Consider the following 21,869-nt stretch of genomic DNA (forward strand, 5'->3'; position numbering starts at 1 on the left):
CTTGATTGATTGATTGATGTACATGCATTTCTATGTATGTAGTGTCTATTTTCCTGCAAGCACTGTATGTGACCTGACAATTAGTTACATCCTCTGGATGGCGTTATTGCTACACATTTCTCTGGTTCAAGATGGTCATACCAGAAACAGCCCTCCACATGTTCAGTACAACAGACAAAACACATTACACCACACTACTTTAATTCATTAAGGCAAAGCAGTGCTAATCATTTAACATCACAGATGCATTCATAAATCAAGGTCTGAATTTAGATTTGAACAGGAAATGAACCACTCAATTTAGATTGTCTCCTTATTTAAACTACTATTACTTTGATTTGAATAATGACGACAACATAAAACATGCAAACAGCAAAGACTAATGTGCAGACAAATTAATTGGTGTCAAGTACATCCCTTTGTCATTTAGATTATCACAAGTGAGATTATTCTGTAAATCATACATTTAACATGTCATAAGATTCTATTACTACTCTTGAAGGGGGAAGCTACAGGTGCACATCAAAGGCTCCTCTCCTCACAAACGTCACAACACTGAAACAACAATAGAACGATATAAAGGTCAATATAGTGACCATCTGCTGAGGTCACTTCTCACTGGGTAGGGTTTTGTTGTGGCGTTTCAGAATATGCTGTAGTATGGTTCGAGTGTGGTGTGACCTGTGCTGGATTGTTAAAAGGTCATAAGGTTGCGATCTCCCCAGTGAGGTTACTTCTCTCTGCCGCAGTCGGTGCACAGGATGTCATCACGCTGGGTGAGGAAGCCACGGCCCACTAGAGACACAGAGCACTGCATACAGGTGAAACACTCGCTGTGCCACTGGCGCTCCTCAAAAGAGATGTACTTGGCTCCTGCCAGACCTGTCACACAAGGATGCAGATATGGGTAGAATCTCAATTGCATACTCCTCGCATCCTCTCCTCGCCTCCTTTAACTTGTCATAAGACAGCAGGTAGCCTAGTGGTTAGAGCGTTGGGCCAGTAACGGAAAGGTTGCTAGATCGAATCCCAGAGCTGACAAGGTAAAAATCTGTTGTTCTGCCACTGAACAACGCAATAAACCCACTGTTCCTAGGCCGTCATTGTAAATAAGAATTTGTTCTTAACTGATTTACCTACTTAAATAAAAGGTAAAATAGTAAATAAGGAGGAGAGGATGTGAGGAGTATGCAATTGTGATTCTTCCACAGACACATGTTAACACACCTAGGGCTCTATTTTAACAAACCAAAAGCAATGGTAAATCTAAGCGCTGGCTGTAGTGCTATCGTAATTTTCACAGCCGTAATTATGAGTGAAATAACTGACAACGGTGCGAAAGAGCTGGGTTGATGAATAAACAAGGTGTTAATGTGTTCCATGTCTTAATACTGCATGCGTTTGTCTCAAGTTTTGTAGCTTATTGACCGTCTGTGTTGTCGTCAATTCCAAGTCGGCTAGGGGCAGGGAATATTCTCTTCCTAGTCCTTTATGGATTGATAATACAGTTTATTAAATAGTATAGGCTACAGTAACGTGTAATAGCAGCAGTAAAAAAAAAACATCCAGTGTTTCCTCAATAGCCTATATGTTTGGAGTGTTGGCAGTCAACATTGTTGTAATTGCCTGCATGTCTTTATACATCGCACTTCTCCTAAAATATATATGTTTTATTGTATGTGTGGGGCACGTTCTCAATAAGCAAAATATAGCCTAGGCATACTGTTGATACTGCATTATAGGACCGAATAATTGTAATATGTTTGAAAGAGTGCGTCTTTGGTAACCTGGTGAAAGGCGCTCTTTGGAAAGCATGTTCAAGTTTTTTGTCATGAATCTTGTTCTGAAGACAGCTCTGCTGAGTGGTCACTAACTGGCACAGCTACAAAGTCATGCAATTTTATTTTAAAGCTAACTCTAACCTTAACGCTAATGATAACCACAATGTTTTCATACATTTTTACAATATAGCCAATATTGAATTTGCAGCTAGCCCATTTAGCGGAAATTGCTCAGTTCTGCCTCAAGGACAAGACTCATCCCAATAAACGTCAACCTGCCTTTGGCGATGGATGCTTGAACAAACAAAATTAAGTATGCAGATAGGCATGTGTGTGTGTTTTTAGAATGTGACGTATATTTTCAATTCAAGGCACTGAATCGAAGGGACCGCAGTGGAGAAGGTAAAAAGCTTCAAGTTCTTCGGCGTACATATCACTGACAAACTGAAATGGTCCACTCACACAGATAGTGTGGTGAAGGCACAACATCGCCTGTTCAACCTCAGGAGGCTGAAGAAATTTGGCTTGGCACCTAAAACCCACAAACTTTTACAGATGCACAATCGAGAGCATCCTGTCGGGCTGTATCACCGCTTGGTATGGCAACTGCACCGCCCGCCACAGCAGGGCTCTCCAGATGGTGGTGCGGTCTGCCCAACGCATCACCGGGGGAAAACTACCTGCCCTACAGGACACCTACAGCACCCAATGTCACATGAAGGCCAAAAAGATCATCAAGGACAACAACCACCCGAGCCACGGGTCACATGCACCGAATAAAACAAGTGTAGACCTTACTGTGAAATGCTTATTTACAAGCCCTTAACCAACAGCGCAGTTCAGGAAGAGTTAAGAAAATATTTACCAAACAAACTAAAGTAAAAAAAATATTAACAAAAACATATACAAAAAATATTTATAAAAAAGGTAGTTGTTCGGAATTTGTTAAATTACTTGTTAGATATTACTGCATGGTCAGAACTAGAAGCACACGCATTTCGCAACACTCGCATTAACATCTGCTAACCATGTGTATGTGACAAATACAATTTGATTTGAACATCTGCTAAACACATTTGATTTGACAAATTGACCATTTAAAATGTTTATGGATAGGATATTTTGCAAGGCCAGGACAAAAAATACAACTTTCTGTTGAACCAGCCTTAGTAGCCTAGGGAAAGGGTAGCATATGGAGGGCTTGAAATAAAACGCAAAACAAGTAATCTGTTATTTAAAACAACATCGTTTCTAAATACTGGAAGAATGTGTCTTTGGTTTTATTTTGATTTGACCTTTATTTTACTAGGCAAGTCAGTTAACAATGACGGCCTACCAAAAGGCAAAAGGCCTCTTGCGGGGGCTAAAAAATAAAAATAGGACAACACACATCATGACAAGGCAGACACCACATCACTACATAAAGAGAGACTTAAGACAACACAACATGGATTGCAACACAACATGACAACATGGTAGCAACAACATGGCAGCAGAACAACATGGTACAAACCTCTCTTGTAAAGAATATTTGATGGTCTGTGGTGTGTAATGAGGAGCAACCAGAAGCTGCGCTTGACAGAAGCTGCGCTTGACACAATAAGTCTGGCAGCCCAACTGATTGGCAAAAGTACTGCAAATTAAGAAATCATGTGACTAAGCTAAATAAAAAGAAACTATACTATGAAGCAAAGATCAGTTATATAAAGAATGATAGTAAAAAGCTTTGGGGCACCTTAAATGAAATTTTGTGGAAAAAAGCCAACTCGGCTCCTTCATTCATTGAATCAAATGGCTCATTCAACACAAAACCCACTGATATTGCCAACTACTTTAATTACTTTTTCAAAGGCAAGATAAGCAAACTTAAGGATGACATGCCAGCAACAAACGCTGACACTACACATTCAAATATATCAGACCAAACTATGAAAGACAAGAATTGTACTTTTGAATTCCGTAAAGTCACTGTGGAAGAGGTGAAAACAATATTGTTGTCTGTCAACAATGACAAGCCACCGGGGTCTGACAATCTGGATGGAAAATTACTGAGGATAATAGCAGACGATATTGCCACTCCTATTTGCCACATATTAAATTTAAGCCTACTAGAAAGTGTGTGCCCTCAGGCCTGGAGGGAAGAAAGTCATTCCGCTACCCAAGAATAGTAAAGCCCTCTTTACTGGCTCAAATAGCTGACCAATCAGCCTGTTACCAGCCCTTAGTAAACCCCTGGGGGAAAAATGTGTTTGACCAGATACAATGCTATTTCACAGTAAACAAATTGACTGACTTTCAGCACGCTTATAGGAAAGGACATTCAACAAGCACAGCACTTACACAAATGACTGATGATTAGCTGAGAGAAATTGATGATAAAAAGATTGTGGGAGTTGTCTTCTTAGACTTCAGTGCAGCTTTTGACATTATTGATCATGATCTGCTGCTGGAAAAACTTGTGTTATGACTTTACACCCCCTGCTATAATGTGGATAAAAAGTTACTTGTCTAACAGAACATTTCTTTAATGGAATCCTCTCAAACATAATCCAGGTAGAATCAGGAATTTCCAGGGTAACTGTTTAGGCCCCCACTGACTTTGAGTAAAGCCAGAGTGTCTATGTATACGGATGCTACTACAGCGACTGAACACTTAACAAAGAGCTGCAGTCAGTTTCAGAGTGGGTGGCAAGGAATAAGTTAGCCCTAAATATTTCTAAAACTAAAAGCATTGTATTTGGGATAAAACATTCACTAAACCTCAACTAAATCTTGTAATAAATCATGTGGAAATAGAGCAAGTTGAGATGACTAAACTGCTTGGAGTAACCCTAGATTGTAAACTGTCATGGTCAAAACATATTGATACAGTAGTAGCTAAGATGGGGAGAAGTTTGTTCATAATAAAGCGATGCTCTGCCTTCTTAACAACACTATCAACAAGGCAGGTCCTACAGGCCCTAGTTCTGTCGCACCTTGACTACTGTTCAGTCGTATGGTCAGTTGCCACAAAAAAACACTTAGGAAAATTGCAATTGGCTCAGAACAGGGCAGCACGGCTAGCCCTTGGATGTACACGGAAAGCTAATCTTAATAACATGCATGTCACTCTCTCCTGGCTCAAAGTGGAGCAGAGATTGACCTTATCACTACTTGTATTTATGAGAGGTATTGACATGTTGAATGCACCGAGCTCTCGGACACTGGCACCCACAAGAGGTCTCTTCACAGTCCCCAAGTCCAGAACAGACTATGGGAGGCGCACAGTGAAAACATAGAGCCATGACTACATGGAACTCTATTCCACATCAAGTAACTGATGCAAGCAGGAAAATTATATTGTAAAAATATTTCTTTAAACACATGGAATAGAGGGGAGTGTGAAGAAACACAAAAATAGGCACAGACACATGCACACACACACGATAACATACGCACTATACACACACATACACTTGGATTTAGTACTGTAGATATGTGATAGTGGTGGAGTAGGGGCCTGAGGGCACACAGTGTGTAGTGAAATCTGAATGTATTGTAATGTTTTTAAAATTTTATAAACTGCCTTTGCTGGACCCCAGGAAGATTAGTTGCTGCCTTGGGGGATCCATAATACATGTAAAATACAAATACAAACATTATTGTGCACAGACAACAGCACAAAAGGGCAAAAAGGTAGCGACAACAATACATTGCGCGAAGCAGCCACAACTGTCAGTAACTGTCCATGACTGAGTCTTTGAATGAAGAGATTGAGATAAAACTGTCTAGTTTGAGTGTTTTTTGTAGCTCGTTCCAGTCGCTAGCTGCAGCGAACTGAAAAGAGGAGCGACCCAGGGATGTGTGTGCTTTTGGGACCTTTAACAGAATGTGACTGGCAGAACGGGTGTCGGTAATCAGACGAGGGACACTGAAATTGGGGATGGATAGCGTACTTGAACAAGCGAAATTACGTATGCACGTATGTGAATTGTGAATAATGAAAAAGCATGAGGTCAAAAAACTCATATTTCAAAGCAATCTCAGTAGAACATTTAAAACCCCTTAATTCAAAGGCTACTTGGCTAATGGCCAGGATTAAAATACGCACCTGTGCAATGCTGCAAAACCAGCCAGGTTGATCTATGGTTGTTTTTTCATCAAATGGAGAAAGGAAACCAATAGTTTGTTTCAAATACCATGACATTATCAACAGCGTTACCGCTAAGACCTGCTTGTTGTGAGTCTTAAGGGCACACGTGCCTTGCTCTAGGGCACATCCACAGATTTTTCACCTTGTCGGCTCAGGGATTCGAACCAGTGAACATTCAGTTACTGGCCCAATGCTCTTAACCGCCTCCTTAGTGCCCGAAGAAAATAAAGCCCCTACGGTATGAAAACAGCATACTATGAAGAATAACGCTTGCAGACACACATACAAGTGCCCACATATGATGTTACAAACACCAACAGGTGATGTGTGATTGCATGGCATAAATAGAGAATATGAATAGGAAAACGTAGCCTGAAGGGTGAGAAAATGAATGACAATATTCGTAGAGTGACTCACTGGTGATGGGTTTGGTGCAACCCACACACTTCTTGGCATAGAGGTTGCTAAAGCAGTCCAGGCAGTAGGGGTAGTTCTCTCTGGAGGTGAAACGCTGTCCTGATAGCTGCTTCTTACAGCCGATGCACAGGAAACACTCACGGTGCCAGGGTTTGTCGTTGTAGGTCACCCCACCGGTCGTGATGGCCTTAAGGAGATATACACACAGGCGGATGACACAAGTTCTAGTTTCAAGTTATGTCACATGCACAAGTAGAGTTAAACAATGCAATAATCAATAACAATGTATTACTAGAAAGGGAAAAAGAAAAGAATAAGAAATATGAAATACACAAACTAAGTAAGCATACTATATACAGGAAATATTTAAAAAGTCTGTTCCAATACCATATTTACATGTGCAGGGATACTGGAGTGATGGAGGTAGATATGCATAGGGGTAAGGTGACTAGGAGACAGGATATAAGACAAACAGAGTAGTAGCAGCTTGCTTGTGAGTGGGTGTGTGGGTGTGTAGAGTCAGTATAAATGTATGTGCATATTATGTGTGAGTGAGAAAATTATGGCGTGATTGTTTTTGAGTGTGTTGGAGTGTGCATAGAGACAGTGCAAATCCTGAAATGAAAGGTAAATAAAGATACAAGGTAAACTCGGTCCGTGTAGCTATTATGTTAATAATTTATTAGTCATATTGCTTGGGGATAGAAGCTGTTCAAAAGCATGTTTGTGTCAGACTTGATGCACCGGTACATCTTGCCATGTGGCAGCGAAGAAAATAGTCTATGGCTTGGGTGGTTGGGGCCTTTGACAATTTCCAGGCTATCTTCCTGATATAGATGTCCTGGATGGCAGGGAGCTCGGCCCCAGTAATGTACTGGGCTGTCCTCACAACCCTCTGTAGTGCCATGTGATCAAGGGCGGTGCTATTGCCATACCAACCAGTGATGCAGCCAATCAATATGCTCTCAATGGCACAGCAGTAGAACCTTTTCAGGTTTGAGGGTCCATGCCTTTTTCAACCTCCTGAGAGGAAAGAGGCCTTCTTCACGACTGTGCGTCTATGTTTGGACCATTTTAAGTCTTTAGTGATTTGGACAGAGGAACTTGAAGCTGTCTACCTGCTCCGCTGACCCCCCCCCCCCCTTGATGTGGATGGGGGCATGCCCCGTTTCCTGTAGTCCACAACCAGCTCCTTGGTCTTGCTGACATTGAGGGAGAGGTTGTTGCTCCAGCACCACATTGTCAGGTCACTGACTCATCGCCGCCGGTAATCAGGCCTACCACCATCATATGATAGGCCTTATTGAACAGGTGAACTTCCATGTGCCCTAATTACAAACTTGTATGGGATCCGTAAATAGGAATACAAATACTAAATTCAGGCGTTATGAAACCAATAACGAGCCTACTGATTTTGCTTCACTCATTAGCTCTAGGGGTCTTAGGCCTAGCTACAGTACATGGTCTGTAACCTCATTTGATGTGTGCATTAATGTGAGAAATGAGCGTTTGAGGACAGTGTTGAATGCAAATGTGCCCAAGGAGACCACAACCTGACCTTGGTCCAGGGCCAGCTCTGTCTTGACTCATTTGGGTCGGCGAGCCCAAATGGATTGTTATTTTCAGATGGTGACGGAAACAAATATATACAAAAAGAAAATCTACAAAAAGGCATGCCCAAACTAAAGATTCAAACATAAACAAAAAGCCTCATGGCCAACAACCAAATCAGCAGCATAACAGCTTGCCAGCTGGTGCCAGCACAGCACGTGGGCCTGGGTGCTACTGCCCCCTGGGGAAATTGAGTGTGGTAGTGGTAGTGAGCTGTAGTGTGCTGTCTAAATGACCTAACCTATTCCATAACACCTTCCCCAACAAGAAAAGAAAATACCTCACATAGTCACCCATATCTATTTTCCTTCCGAAAATTGTATACTTTTTTTCTGTTTCTTTTCCATAAACTTCCTTAACACTTTACACTCGTACCCGTATACGGGTTGAAAATGGCAGATTTGGACACTGAAAATGGCCTAAATTGGAACAGTAACATGCTATACATTACGTCAGAGGTCAGGGTCTCCGCTTCATAGCTCTGTATGGGTTTTGACTGACAGCCGTTCTGAACAGGATCACCACACGCGATAAGAAGTTGCCCTATCCGTCCTGCTAATTGGACAACTTTTGAAAATGTTTTGTTATCTGAGGGAGGGAAATGCTTTTAAATTAAGAGCACTTGATGCATTTTGAAAAAGGAGACGTTGAGGATTATAATAAATACCGCTTTGATGTCATACAAACAAACCAAATACCCTAGGTTGTCATGAAGAGAATGAGCCTATGTTTGTTGTATTGTGAAGAAAATGTATGAAAACTTGATGAAAAACCAACTGGAAGTGAGCACACTGGTGGATCTGACTTTTCCACCAAACTCAATTCTTCACACTCCTGATTCTCATCACAACACACAGCCGCGTCACCCTGCAAAACCTAGACCGGGTCTTCCAGCGAATTCTCACTAACCTTACAACCTGACTGAGATGGCTCTCCTCCCTTCCATAGCTCAGAGAAAAACGTGTCAGCTAAAGTAACACACAAACAACCTCATGATCAGCCTGCTGAGGAACCACAACCTACCCTACTTTGGCCAAGAACGTACCCCCTAAATTGACACATGAATCAACCTTGTCCTCAACCTGCATAGGGTACACTACATCACATATCTCTGCCAAGAAGTTCTCAGCTAGAGACACAAAAGACTCACCTTCCTCTCTAGGGAGAAATAGTTCTGGGTAACCACTGTCTAGTTTTGCAAAGAATGTTTCCTCCAATTCCCCATACAAATCATCTCTTCCCTGTCGGATTTGCCATCAGCACTCTTCTGAACATAAGTAACTTCAAACTGGGGATACCTCAAAACTCTCCTTGAGAGACTCAGCCCCTTGACACACCTGACTTTTCACTGAGGTTACACAAACCCTGATCACTTGTGGAAACTAGCTCCACTCTGATCACTGGAGGAAACTGGTTTAGCAACAAGACTGACTGGCAGGTAACACACACTTTCTCCCCTCTATTCATCCCTACTCATCTGCTTTTTCAACAGTGCTATCTCCTGTTCTAGCCTAGCCATTTCCAACATTCTTCCTCCTGACTGCTGTCCATCAGAACTCTCGGCAAGCACGCACTCCACATCTCCCGTAACAGCACTGTCACCTCTAACTTGCTCAATACCTCTTCTATTTCAACCTCTGGCATTTTTGTCACCTGACATAACTGATCCCTCTCTTGAAAAAAAAAAAAACACTATCCTCTATATATGCGCCAACCCCTTCTGACTCAAACACCCCGTAATCAAAATCAATACGCTAAACAGAACCTATTGAACCGACTGACAAAAATCACAATTAGTCACTACTACAGCTCGCTGCTAACCAACCAATACATGCACACGTTCCAAGCCCCAAAGATAACCACTCCAACCAGGCAAAAACCATGCACAAAAGCTACAGTTAGCCACTAGCCCAGCACTATCACAAAAAATTCACCAAAGCTATAAACCATAGCAACAGTTAGCCACTAGCCTAGCACTAACGCAAATGCATCTGCCACAGAGTTCTCCAGACTCCAAACTGGTACATCTAATCCTGTAAAACAGTCAACACAAAATGTTCTGGCCCACGAGTAAAACATCTCATCTGCCCTACAGTAGCTAACAACTACCAACTGCTAACATTTGACTACCTTCGCGGGCGAGTCCACACCAAACATTTCTGTTGACCAAAAAAGCATATTCTATCTTGATAACCTGCAAACCGAAACTCAGGCTGGAGCTACTGCAAACCTCACCTAGCAAATAAAAATGAGTCTACCAAACCATACCAAGTTTAAAACCACCCAGACTGCTAAGATCAAATCAAAAATCTCACATGCGCTGAATTCAATGGATGAAATGCTTACTTACAAGCTCTTAATAACCAACAATGCAGTTTTAAGAAAATAGAGTTAAGAAAATATTTACTAAATTTACTAAAGATTAAAAATTACAATAATAACACAATAAAATAACAATAATGAGGCTATATACAGGGGGTACTGGTACCGAGTCAATGTGCAGGGGTACAGGTTAGTCGAGGTAATTTGTACATGTAGGTAGGGGTGAAGTGACTATGCATAGATAATAAATAGCGAGGGGGTGCAAATAGTCTGTGTGGCCATCTGATAAATTTTTCAGCAGTCTTATGGCTTAGGGGGTAGAAGCTTTTAAGGAGCCTTTTGGACCTAGATTTTTTTTAATGTAACCTTTATTTAACTAGGCAAGGCATTTAAGAACAAATTCGTATTTACAATGATGGTCTACACCGGCCAAACCCGGATGATGCTGAACCAATTGTGCGCCGCCCTATGGGACTCCCAATCACAGCCGGTTGTGATACAGCCTGGATTGAAGCTCCGGTACCGCTTACCGCATGCGGTAGCAGAGAGTACAGTCTATGACTTGGGTCTTTGACAATTTCTGGGGCCTTTCTCTGACATTGCATAGTACATAGGTCCTAGATGGCAGGAATATTGGCCCCAGTGATATACTGCGCTGTACACACTACCCTCTGTAGCGCCCTCTGTAGCGCCGAGCAGTTGTCATAGCAGGCGGTGATGCAACCAGTCAGGATGCTCTCGATGGTGCAGCTGTAGAACTTTTTGAGGATCTGTGGACCAATGACACATTTTTTCAGTATCCTGAGTGGGATAGGTGTTGTCGTACCCTCTTCACGACTGTATTGGTGTGTTTGGACCATGATAGTTTGTTGGTGATGTGGACACCAAGGAACTTGAAACTCTCGACCAGGTCTACTACAGCCCAGTCGATGTGAATGGGAGCGTGTTCGGCCCTCTGTTTCATGCAGTCCAAGATCTTCTCCTTTGTCTTGCTCACGTTGAGGGAGAGGTTGTTGTGCTGGCACCACCCTGCCAGGTCTCTGACCTCCTCCCTATAGGCTGTCTCATCGTTGTCGGTGATCAGGCCTACCGCTGGTGTGTCATCAGCAAATTTAATGATGGTTTTGGAGTCGTGCTTCGCCACGCAGTCGTGGGTGAACAGGGAGTACAGGAGGGGACTAGGCATGTACCCCTGAGGGGCCCCCGTGTTTGTTGATTAGCACAATTAATTAGGAGCCTGTAAAACGGCAGCCTTCCCCTCTGGCGCCATTACGTAATCTGACCCAATTGAGCACCCAAATGTTAAAATGGAAATATGTAACGTTTTTTGCTACATGAAAAAATTCACATAGAAATTTGAGTTATAGATCTATCATTCTACTTGAAAGCATGTCTAAGAAGCAGTAGATCTGTTCTATGTGCACTATTTCTATGTTTCCCGTTCATCAGTTTTGTTTTGCGTCTTTTACTTTCGGTTTTGTACACCAGCCTCAAACAGCTGAAACAACAATATTTTTGGTCCCGGAAAATATATTTCACAGCAGTTTAGATGGAATAATGATTCTCTGTACTATACTATATAATATTGTCACATAATCTGAAATTAGGTGAACTATTAGAGTTTTAGCAACCTGGAAATGGCGGAGCGATTTCTGAATAGTGCAACTTTAACATTTATCCCGGACGAGCCCCCACATGTTACAAAACCAATAACTAGCCTACTGATTTTGCTGCACTCGTTAGGTTTAGGGGCCCTAGTGCTACAGCACCCTGGGGGAATGGAGTGTGGTAGTGGTAGTGTGCTGTCTAAATGACCTAACCTATTCCATATCACAGGATCCTTCCTGGCTAACCATGATTGGCTGAGATAATGAAGGGGTTAACCATGCTGATGTGTGGGTCTCTAGCACTGAACAAAATCTTTCAAGGGAATTTTTCTCCTACTTGTCTTCTAAGTGAGAACACTTTTATTAACTTTTAAAACAGCATAACTGTACCATGCTTACTCCAATCACAGTGTATTATATATCATTTTGGAGCTCTAAATCTGAACTACTGGAAAACAGATTGAGTTGAGTCTTGACATACACGACACATGCAATTACACATTCTTCTAGAGTGCTGCTTATGTCTACATCCTAACATATTCTGTCATGATGTAAATATAAACCTATAAAAGAACCGTCACTATTTAACATACAGTCCAAACCATGAGACTGTAAGATTCTTACTTTTTTACAGGCACAGCACTGATAGGCAAATTGCTTCTCAAAACAGGACACACAGAAGTAGCCGTTGTCTTTGGGGATGAAGGACTTGGTTCCTATTGGCTGCTGGCAGCGGTGGCACAGGAAGCAGGTCTCATGCCAGCTGTTCCCCTTGTACTCCATTTTGCGGGAACCTAGCACAGGCGAAGGAGCTTAGTCAGCACATGAAAACAAGACACAAAAACCTACTGCACCAGTGGAGGCTCCTCAGAAAGGGAAGGAGATGACCATCCTACTGAATGAATTTCATAAAATATTATTTTCAGATAAAACTATATTCAATATATTAACGTCACCAAATAACTGATAAAAACACTTGATTTTCAATGAAGGTCTACAGTAGCCTCAACAGCACTCTGTAGGGTAGCACCATGGTGTAGCCGGAGGAGAGCTATTTTACATCCTCCTCTGGGTATAATAACTTCAATACAAAACCTAGGAGGCTTATGGTTCTCAACCATAATTACTGACTTACACAGTAATTATGATGACTTCCAGAGAACATCCTCCAACCTATCAGAACTCTTGTAGCATGAACTGACATACATTACCAGTCAAAAGTTTGGAAACACCTACTCATTCAAGAGTTTTTCATATTTTCTACATTGTAGAATAATAGTGAAGACATCAACACGATGAAATAACACATATGGAATCATGTATTAACCAAAAAAGTGATAATTGCAGCCCAAATAAGTGCTTTACAGAGTTCAAGTAACAGACACATCTCAACACCAACTGTCTCTCAGGAGACTGCGGGAATCAGGCCTTCATGGTTGAATTGTTGATAAAACTCAAAGGACATCAAGTCAAGTCAAGAGTCTTGTTTGGGCCAAGAAATACGAGCAATGGACATTAGACCGGTGGAAATCTGTCCTTTGGTCTATGAGTCCAAATTTGAGATTTTTGATTCCAACCGCCGTGTCATTTTTAAGATGCAGAGTAGGTGAACGGATGTTCTCCACATGTGTGGTTCCCACCGTAAAGCATTGAGGAGGAGGATGTTATGGTGTGGCAGTGCTTTGCTGGTGACACTGTCAGTGATTTATTTTGAATTCAAGGTACACTTAACCAGCATGGCTACCACAGCATTCTGCAGCGAAATGCCATCCCATCTGGTTTGCGCTTAATGGGACTATCATTTGTTTTTCAACAGGATAGTGACCCAACACACCTACAGGCTGTGTGAGGACTATTTGACCAAGAAGGAGAGTGATGGAGGGCTGCATCAGATGACCTGGCCTGCACAATCACCCGACCTCAACCCAATTGAGATGACTTGGGATGAGTTGGACCGCAGAGAGAAGGAAAAGCAGCCAACAAGGGCTCAGCATATGTGGGAACTCTTTCAAGACTGTTGGAAAAGCATTCCAGGTGAAGCTGATTGAGAGAATGCCAAGAGTGTGCAAAGCTGTCATAAAGGCAAAGGGTGGCTACTTTGACAAATCTAAAATCTAAAATAGATTTATATTTGTTTAACACTTGTTGGGTTACTACATGATTCCATATGTGTTATTTCATAGTTTTGATGTCTTCACTATTATTCTACAATGTAGAAAATAGTACAAATAAAGAAAAACCCTTGAATGAGTAGCTGTGTCCAAACTTTTGACTCATACTGTATGTTGTCCAATCAATCAAAGCACAGCAATCTGGTAGTGAAAGCTACAGCTAGCTAGCAATGCAGTGCGTAAGTAGTTGACTCAAAGAGAAAGAAAGACAATAGTTTAACACTTTTGAACAAATTAATTTCTTCAAAAATGAAGGAGAAGTAGAGAGAGAGAGAGCTACCTATATTTCGTTGTATTTTTTTCACTTTCACTTACCTAGCCAGCTAATGCAGCTAGCAATTAAGTCTACTCAAAAACAGTTTTGAACAGAGATGAATGGTATTTCTGTAAGGCTATCCAACAGATTGTGGGGGCTGTTTTGTTAGACTTCAGTGCGGTTTTTGACATTATCGATCAGTCTGCTGGTGGAAAAACATATGTGTTATGGTTTTACACCTCCTGCTATATTGTGGATAAAGCGTTACATGTCTAACAGAACACAGAGGGTGTTCTTCAATGGAAGCCTCTCCAATATAATTCAGGTAGAATCAGGAATTCCCCAAGGCAGCTGTCTAGGCCACTTACTTTTTTCAATCTTTACTAACGACATGCCACTGGCTTTGAGTAAAGCCAGAGTGTCTATGTATGCTGATGACTCAACACAATACACATCAGCTACTACAGCGACTGAAGTGATTGCAACACAACAAAGAGCTGCAGTTAGTTCAGAATGGGTGGCAAGGAATAAGTTAGTCCTAAATATTTCAAAAACTAAAAGCATTGTATTCAGGACAAATCATTCCTAAATCTTTCCTAAACCTCAACTAAATCTTGTAATAAATAATGTGGAAATTGAGCAAGTTGAGGTGACTAAACTACACTGCTCAAAAAAATAAAGGGAACAATTAAACAACACAATGTAACTCCAAGTCAATCACACTTCTGTGAAATCAAACTGTCCACTTAGGAAGCAACACTGATTGACAATACATTTCACATGCTGTTGTGCAAATGGAATAGACAAAAGGTGGAAATTATAGGCAATTAGCAAGACACCCCCAAAAAAGGAGTGATTCTGCAGGTGGTGACCACAGACCACTTCTCAGTTCCTATGCTTCCTGGCTGATGTTTTGGTCACTTTTGAATGCTGGCGGTGCTCTCACTCTAGTGGTAGCATGAGACGGAGTCTACAACCCACACAAGTGGCTCAGGTAGTGCAGTTCATCCAGGATGGCACATCAATGCGAGCTGTGGTAAAAAGGTTTGCTGTGTCTGTCAGCATAGTGTCCAGAGCATGGAGGCGCTACCAGGAGACAGGCCAGTACATCAGGAGACGTGGAGGAGGCCGTAGGAGAGCAACAACCCAGCAGCAGGACCGCTACCTCCGCCTTTGTGCAAGGAGGTGCACTGCTAGAGCCCTGCAAAATGACCTCCAGCAGGCCACAAATGTGCATGTGTCAGCATATGGTCTCCCAAGGGGTCTGAGGATCTCATCTCGGTACCTAATGGCAGTCAGACTACCTCTGGCGAGCACATGGAGGGCTGTGCGGCCCCACAAAGAAATGCCACCCCACACCATGACTGACCCATCGCCAAACCGGTCATGCTGGAGGATGTTGCAGGCAGCAGAACGTTCTCCACGGCGTCTCCAGACTCTGTCACGTCTGTCACATGTGCTCATGTGCTCAGTGTGAACCTGCTATCATCTGTGAAGAGCACAGGGCGCCAGTGGCGAATTTGCCAATCTTGGTGTTCTCTGGCAAATGCCAAACGTCCTGCACGGTGTTGGGCTGTAAGCACAACCCCCACCTGTGGACGTCGGGCCCTCATACCACCCTCATGGAGTCTGTTTCTGACCGTTTGAGCAGACACATGCACATTTGTGGCCTGCTGGAGGTCATTTTGCAGGGCGCTGGCAGTGCACCTCCTTGCACAAAGGCGGAGGTAGCGGTCCTGCTGCTGGGTTGTTGCCCTCCTACGGCCTCCTCCACGTCTCCTGATGTACTGGCCTGTCTCCTGGTAGCGCCTCCATGCTCTGGACACTACGCTGACAGACACAGCAAACCTTTTTGCCACAGCTCGCATTGATGTGCCATCCTGGATGAACTGCACTACCTGAGCCACTTGTGTGGGTTGTAGACTCCGTCTCATGGTACCACTAGAGTGAGAGCACCGCCAGCATTCAAAAGTGACCAAAACATCAGCCAGGAAGCATAGGAACTGAGAAGTGGTCTGTGGTCACCACCTGCAGAATCACTCCTTTTTTGGGGGTGTCTTGCTAATTGCCTATAATTTCCACCTTTTGTCTATTCCATTTGCACAACAGCATGTGAAATGTATTGTCAATCAGTGTTGCTTCCTAAGTGGACAGTTTGATTTCACAGAAGTGTGATTGACTTGGAGTTACATTGTGTTGTTTACGTGTTCCCTTTATTTTTTTGAGCAGTGTATTTTGAGTAACCCTGGATATTAAACTATCATGGTCAAAACATATTGATACAACAGTAGCTAAGATGGGGAGAAGTCTGTCCATAATAAAACACTGCTCCACCTTCTTAACAGCACTATCAACAAGGCAGGTCCTACAGGCCCTAGTTTTGTCGCACCTGGACTACTGTTCAGTCGTGTGGTCAGGTGCCACAAAGAAGGATGTTGGAAAAATTCAATTGGCTCAGAACAAGGCAGCACGGTTGGCCTTTGGATGTACACAGAGAGCTAATGTTAATATAGTGCCTTCGGAAAGTATTAAGACCCCTTGACTTTTTCCACATTTTGTTACGTTACAGCCTCATTCGAAAATGGATTACATAAAACATTTTTCTCAGCAATCTACACAGAATACCCCAAAATGACAAAGTCAGAACAGGTTTGTACAGACTTTTGCAAATGTATTATGAACAAAGACAGAAATACCTTATTTACATAAGTATTCAGATCCTTTGCTATGATACTCGAAATTGAGCTCAGGTGCATCCTGTTTTCACTGATCATCCTTCAGATGTTTCTACAACTTGATTGGAGTCCACCTGTGGTCAATTCAATTGATTGGACATGATTTGGAAAGGCACACACCTGTCTATAAGGTCCCACAGTTGGCAGTGCATGTCAGAGCAAAAACCAAGCCATGAAGTCGAAGGAATTGTCAGTAGAGCGACGAGACATGATTGTGTCTAAGCACAGATCTAGGGAAGGGTACCAAAAACTTACTGCAGGTATTGATGGTCCCCAAGAACAAAGTTGATTTCATCATTCTTAAATGGAAGAAGTTTGGAACCACCAAGACTCTTCCTAGAGCTGGCTGCCCGGTCAAACTGGTTAATCAAGGAGGTGACCAAGAACCCGATGGTCACTCTGACAGAGCTCTAGTTCTTGTGTGGAGATGGGAAAACCTTCCTCTGTAGCACTCCACCAATTAGGCCTGTATGGTAGTGGCCAGACAGAAGCCACTCCTCAGTAAAAGGCACGACAGCCCACTTGGTTTGCCAAAAGGCACCTAACGACTCTCAGACCATGAGAAACAAGATTATCTGGTCTGATAAAACCAAGATTTAACTCTTTGGCCTGAATGCCAAGCGTCACGTCTGGAGGAAACTTGGCACCATCCCTACGGTGAAGCATGGTGGTGGCAGCATCATGCTGTGGAGATGTTTTTCAGTGGCAGGGACTGGGAGAAATGAGAAATGAGGCCATGCTCATAAAAAAATAAAATCATCCCTCCTAATCTTCAATGGCACCGACCGCCACTGTACTGCACATACAGTAGTAGGCCTGCAGAAATAGAACACCTCCACCAATAGGGACTGAGCAGTAGTGGTAGTTATTGCTATATCATATCAAGCATTTTTCAGGGAAGAACAATGTGAACTAAAATACATATTTTAGAATAATCAATATCATCATCAATGTTGTCCTACAGCACCTGGAATGATGGTTTTCTTGCAGGTGGAGCACTTGGAGGAGTACTCATGGGAGTAACACTCTGTGCAGAGAAGTTGTTCATCCTTAGCTGCAAAGGGCTTTTCTACCAGAGGGCGGCTGCATTTGGCACACTTGAAGCACTGCTCATGCCAGTGGCAATCCTTATAGGACAGATCCTATCAAACAAACATACAGACAGTGTTAACCATGTAATGGATCGATTGGATTTATGGTTATTATTGCCACAGCAATTTAAATGATTCAATTGAAGAATTTGAAAGATTATGATTTATAAATAGTACCTTACTGAGATTACTGTCTTCCTTATCAACTGTCTTACCTCATCATCTCAAAAAAAAGTTTGGTTGTTGGTATCGTTGGTTTTTGTTGTCATTGGCCAATTTCTGAAGAAATTATATATAGCTTAATTAAAAGCGTGTTTTTTAAAGCCATTTTGTTCCCATGGAAAGTCATTCTTTGAGAACAACAATAATTCATGTCAAAATGTCATGGGATGCAAATTGTTGTTAGTGGCCCATTCTTTGTTTGAAGGTATGTGCACTTAAGGAGTGTGGCTTTAAGACAGTGATGCAGTTCAGTTAATTAGATGTCTATATAAACCTTGGAAATGTGTTTTTCACAACTTTGCTGGTTCAAACCATCACTTATGAAAGGCTTTAAAGCCCCAATGCAGTGTTTTTAATTTGTGTGTTTATTTCATGAGCCTCCTTTTGCTATTGAATCGCTCAGTCTGACCGTGTGGCTGTGTTGATAGAAATGTAAATGTACGTATTTACATACATAGCCCTTATTGGCGGATAGGATCGTCTAGGCTCTAAAGAGCCTACCCCCTTACCCCTTCAAAGTAGGAGGATACATATGCAAATAAAAGATGATTAGTCATTGGTCAGAACAACCAGAACAGATTGTGACATGATCTGGGCCAAAAACTCCATCCCACCTGAACAAGCTGAAATTCCAGGTGTTTATATTTTCTTCAAAAACCTCTTAGACTCAGTGTTATTTTGACCTCATGGTGTGGAAATATCATTACAAAAACAGAAAATCACATTTTTTTACTGCACTGCCCCTTTAAACCTAACAGTGTACATAAGCTGACGTGCTTATGTACACTGAGTATACCAAACATTAGGAACACCTTCCGAATATTGCCTTGCACCCCCCACCTCCCCCATTCTTGATGCACATGGAAAACTGTTCAACGTGAAAAACCCAGCAACGTTGCAGTTCTTCACACAAACCGGTGCGCCTAGCACCTACCACCATACCCTGTTCAAAAGCACTTCAAAATGTTGTCTTGCCCATTCACCCTTTGAATGGCACACATACACAATCCATGTCTCAATTGTCTCAAGGCTTTAAAATCCTTCCTTTTTATTTATTTTACCTTTATTTAACTAGGCATGTCAGTTAATCTGTCTCCTGCCCTTCATCTACACTGATTGGAGTGGATTTAACAAGTGACATCAATAAGGGATCATATCTTTCACCTAGATTCACCTGGTCAGTCTATCTCATAGAAAGAGCCGGTTTTCCTAATGTTTTCTATACTCAGTGTATCATACTCTATACACATGAAAATATGCATTATGTGGGGTCAGTACAGAATTCTTACCTTACAGTTGCACCCAATAGGCAGAGAGCACACTTCACAGCAATTGGAGAACAAGTTCTCATAGCACTTAGTGCAGTACTGAGTATCCTCCTTCATGACATATTTATTTCCCAACAAGGACTCCTTGCAGTAATGGCAGTCAAACCGCTCTGTAGACATGCTTGCTCTTTACCTGCAGGTCAAAGACACAGAAATGAACAGCAATAAAATACCAAAATATTATTTGTATCCTGAGGAAAAACACTTCCTTCCTGCAATCAGGATCCAACCTATGTTTTTCCCCATATATTTCAATGTCGTCTGAATTCTAAGTGATGACTTTAAAACATATATTTACCTCTGATGATGTCGCTTCCAAGGAGAGACTGAATTGAGGGCTGCAGAGTGAGGACCAGGTGTGGGGATGGAGAAGGGTAAACCAGGATTAAGTGGGCACATCATTGAAAGGCACATCTATAAATACTAGCCCTCTTATTACTAGTAATCTCTGAGGAGAACATACGTGTTCCACTACACACTTCTGCACCTTTTAAGGGAGTTTGTGCTGAGCATATTTGCATACATTTATGTTGGTTAAAAAGTTGTGGTCATAAATGTGAATATTGTGGATGGGGAAGGCATGTTGGTACATGAGACGTTTCATATTAATCTTATGGTTTACATGTTTTTGAAAATGCCGATGAAAACTGAGGATTAAATTAAGCAATAAGTCCTGAGGGAATGTGGTTTATGGCCAATATATCACGGCTAAGTGCTGTTCTTATGCATGATGCAACGCAAAGTGCCTGGATACTGCCCTTAGCCGTGTATTGGCCATATACCACAAACCCCCGAGGTGCCTTATTGCTTAATTGAATCCTCAGTTTACATTGACGTTTAAATAAAAATAAAAAACTGGTCACCAACGTGATGAGTGGAATAAAAATAAATATTTTGTCATACCCATGGTATACGGTCTGATATACCACGGCTGTGAGCCAATCAGCATTCAGGGCTCAAATCACCCAGTTTATAGTGGGGTTTACACCACGGCACTGTAGAATACTCGTTTCTGATTGGCTTGAAGGGCATTCTAGAGCGTGCATTTTTTAAGCAATAAGGCATGATTGAGTGTGGTATATGGCCAATATAACACATCTAAGGGCTGTTCTTATGCACAACGCAACGTGGAGTGCCTGGATACAGCCTTTAGCAGTGGTATATTGGCTATATACCACAAACCCCTGAGGTACCTTATTGCTATTATAAAATGGTTACCAACGTAGTAATAAGGTCAGTAAAAAGTCATGTTTTGTCATACCAGTGGGCGATTAGGTCTGATATACCCCGGCTGTCAGCCAATCAGCATTCAGGGCTCGAACCACCCCTTTATAAACCGGGTGGTTCGAGCCCTGAATACTGATTGGCTGAAAGCAGTGGTATATCAGACCAAATCACCCAGTGCCAGACCTCACTAAAGCTCTTGTGGTTGAATGGAAGCAAGTCCCCGCAGCAATGTTCCAACATCTAGTGGAAAGAAGAGTGGAGGCTTTAAAGCAGCAAAGGGAGTACCAACACCATATTAATGCCCATGATTTTGGAATGAGATGTTCGACGAACTTTTGGTCATGTGGTGTATCTTTCAAAAAGCATGGTGATGAGTTAATAATTCAAATAGGCTTATTCAATAGGAACAGTCTTTCGTTAAAGTGCAGAAACCGAATAATTCAGTCAACATTCATTCCGGTTATTGACTATGGCGATATCATCCATATGAATGCAGCTGTCACTGTATTGAAGCCATTGGACGCAGTTTATCATAGCGCATTGCGCTTTATTACGAGCGATAGGTTCAGTACACATCATTTCATTTTGTATCAGAAAGTAGACTGGCCCTCTTTGAAGTCTCATAGATCAATGCATTGCACTCTTTTTGTCTATAAAGCCCTCTTGCATAAACCTCTGCCATACCTTACCTCATTGTTAACCTTTACAACAAACAAAAAAATCCCAGGTTTCCCAGAATTCCCGGTTAGAACATTCCTAGAAACGGGAGGGAATAAGCAGGAAGTCTTTCAAACAGGATTTCTTGAAAATCTGGGAATTTGTGGAAATAATTTTGCAACCCCACTTGCAGGCCTGATGTGGCCTGTAAACCATCAGTTTCAGGCTACTGTATTAAGGTAATACTAGGTCTCAAATAAGGCCTGATGGGATATGTAATGTTTTGTTATAACATATGCTCAGGAACTCACT

The 21,869-nt window shown here is 42.1% G+C and overlaps 1 protein-coding gene across 1 annotated transcript; it reads right to left on the reverse strand.

Annotated features, from left to right (window-relative positions):
• Positions 1–180: 180 nt before the first annotated feature.
• On the reverse strand, positions 181–20,046 carry fhl5 (four and a half LIM domains 5). The gene is made up of 6 exons (XM_071381089.1): positions 19,972–20,046; positions 19,635–19,806; positions 18,000–18,174; positions 12,495–12,664; positions 6,331–6,517; positions 181–882 (listed from the first exon to the last, which is right to left on the reverse strand). The coding sequence occupies exons 2-6, from the start codon at positions 19,791–19,793 to the stop codon at positions 731–733; spliced, it is 843 nt and encodes a 280-aa protein (XP_071237190.1). The 5' UTR covers positions 19,794–19,806; positions 19,972–20,046; the 3' UTR covers positions 181–730.
• Between the last annotated feature and the right edge of the window lie 1,823 nt (positions 20,047–21,869).

The sequence above is a fragment of the Salvelinus alpinus genome, chromosome 33 (genome assembly GCF_045679555.1).
Source record: "Salvelinus alpinus chromosome 33, SLU_Salpinus.1, whole genome shotgun sequence".
NCBI lineage: Eukaryota > Metazoa > Chordata > Actinopteri > Salmoniformes > Salmonidae > Salvelinus > Salvelinus alpinus.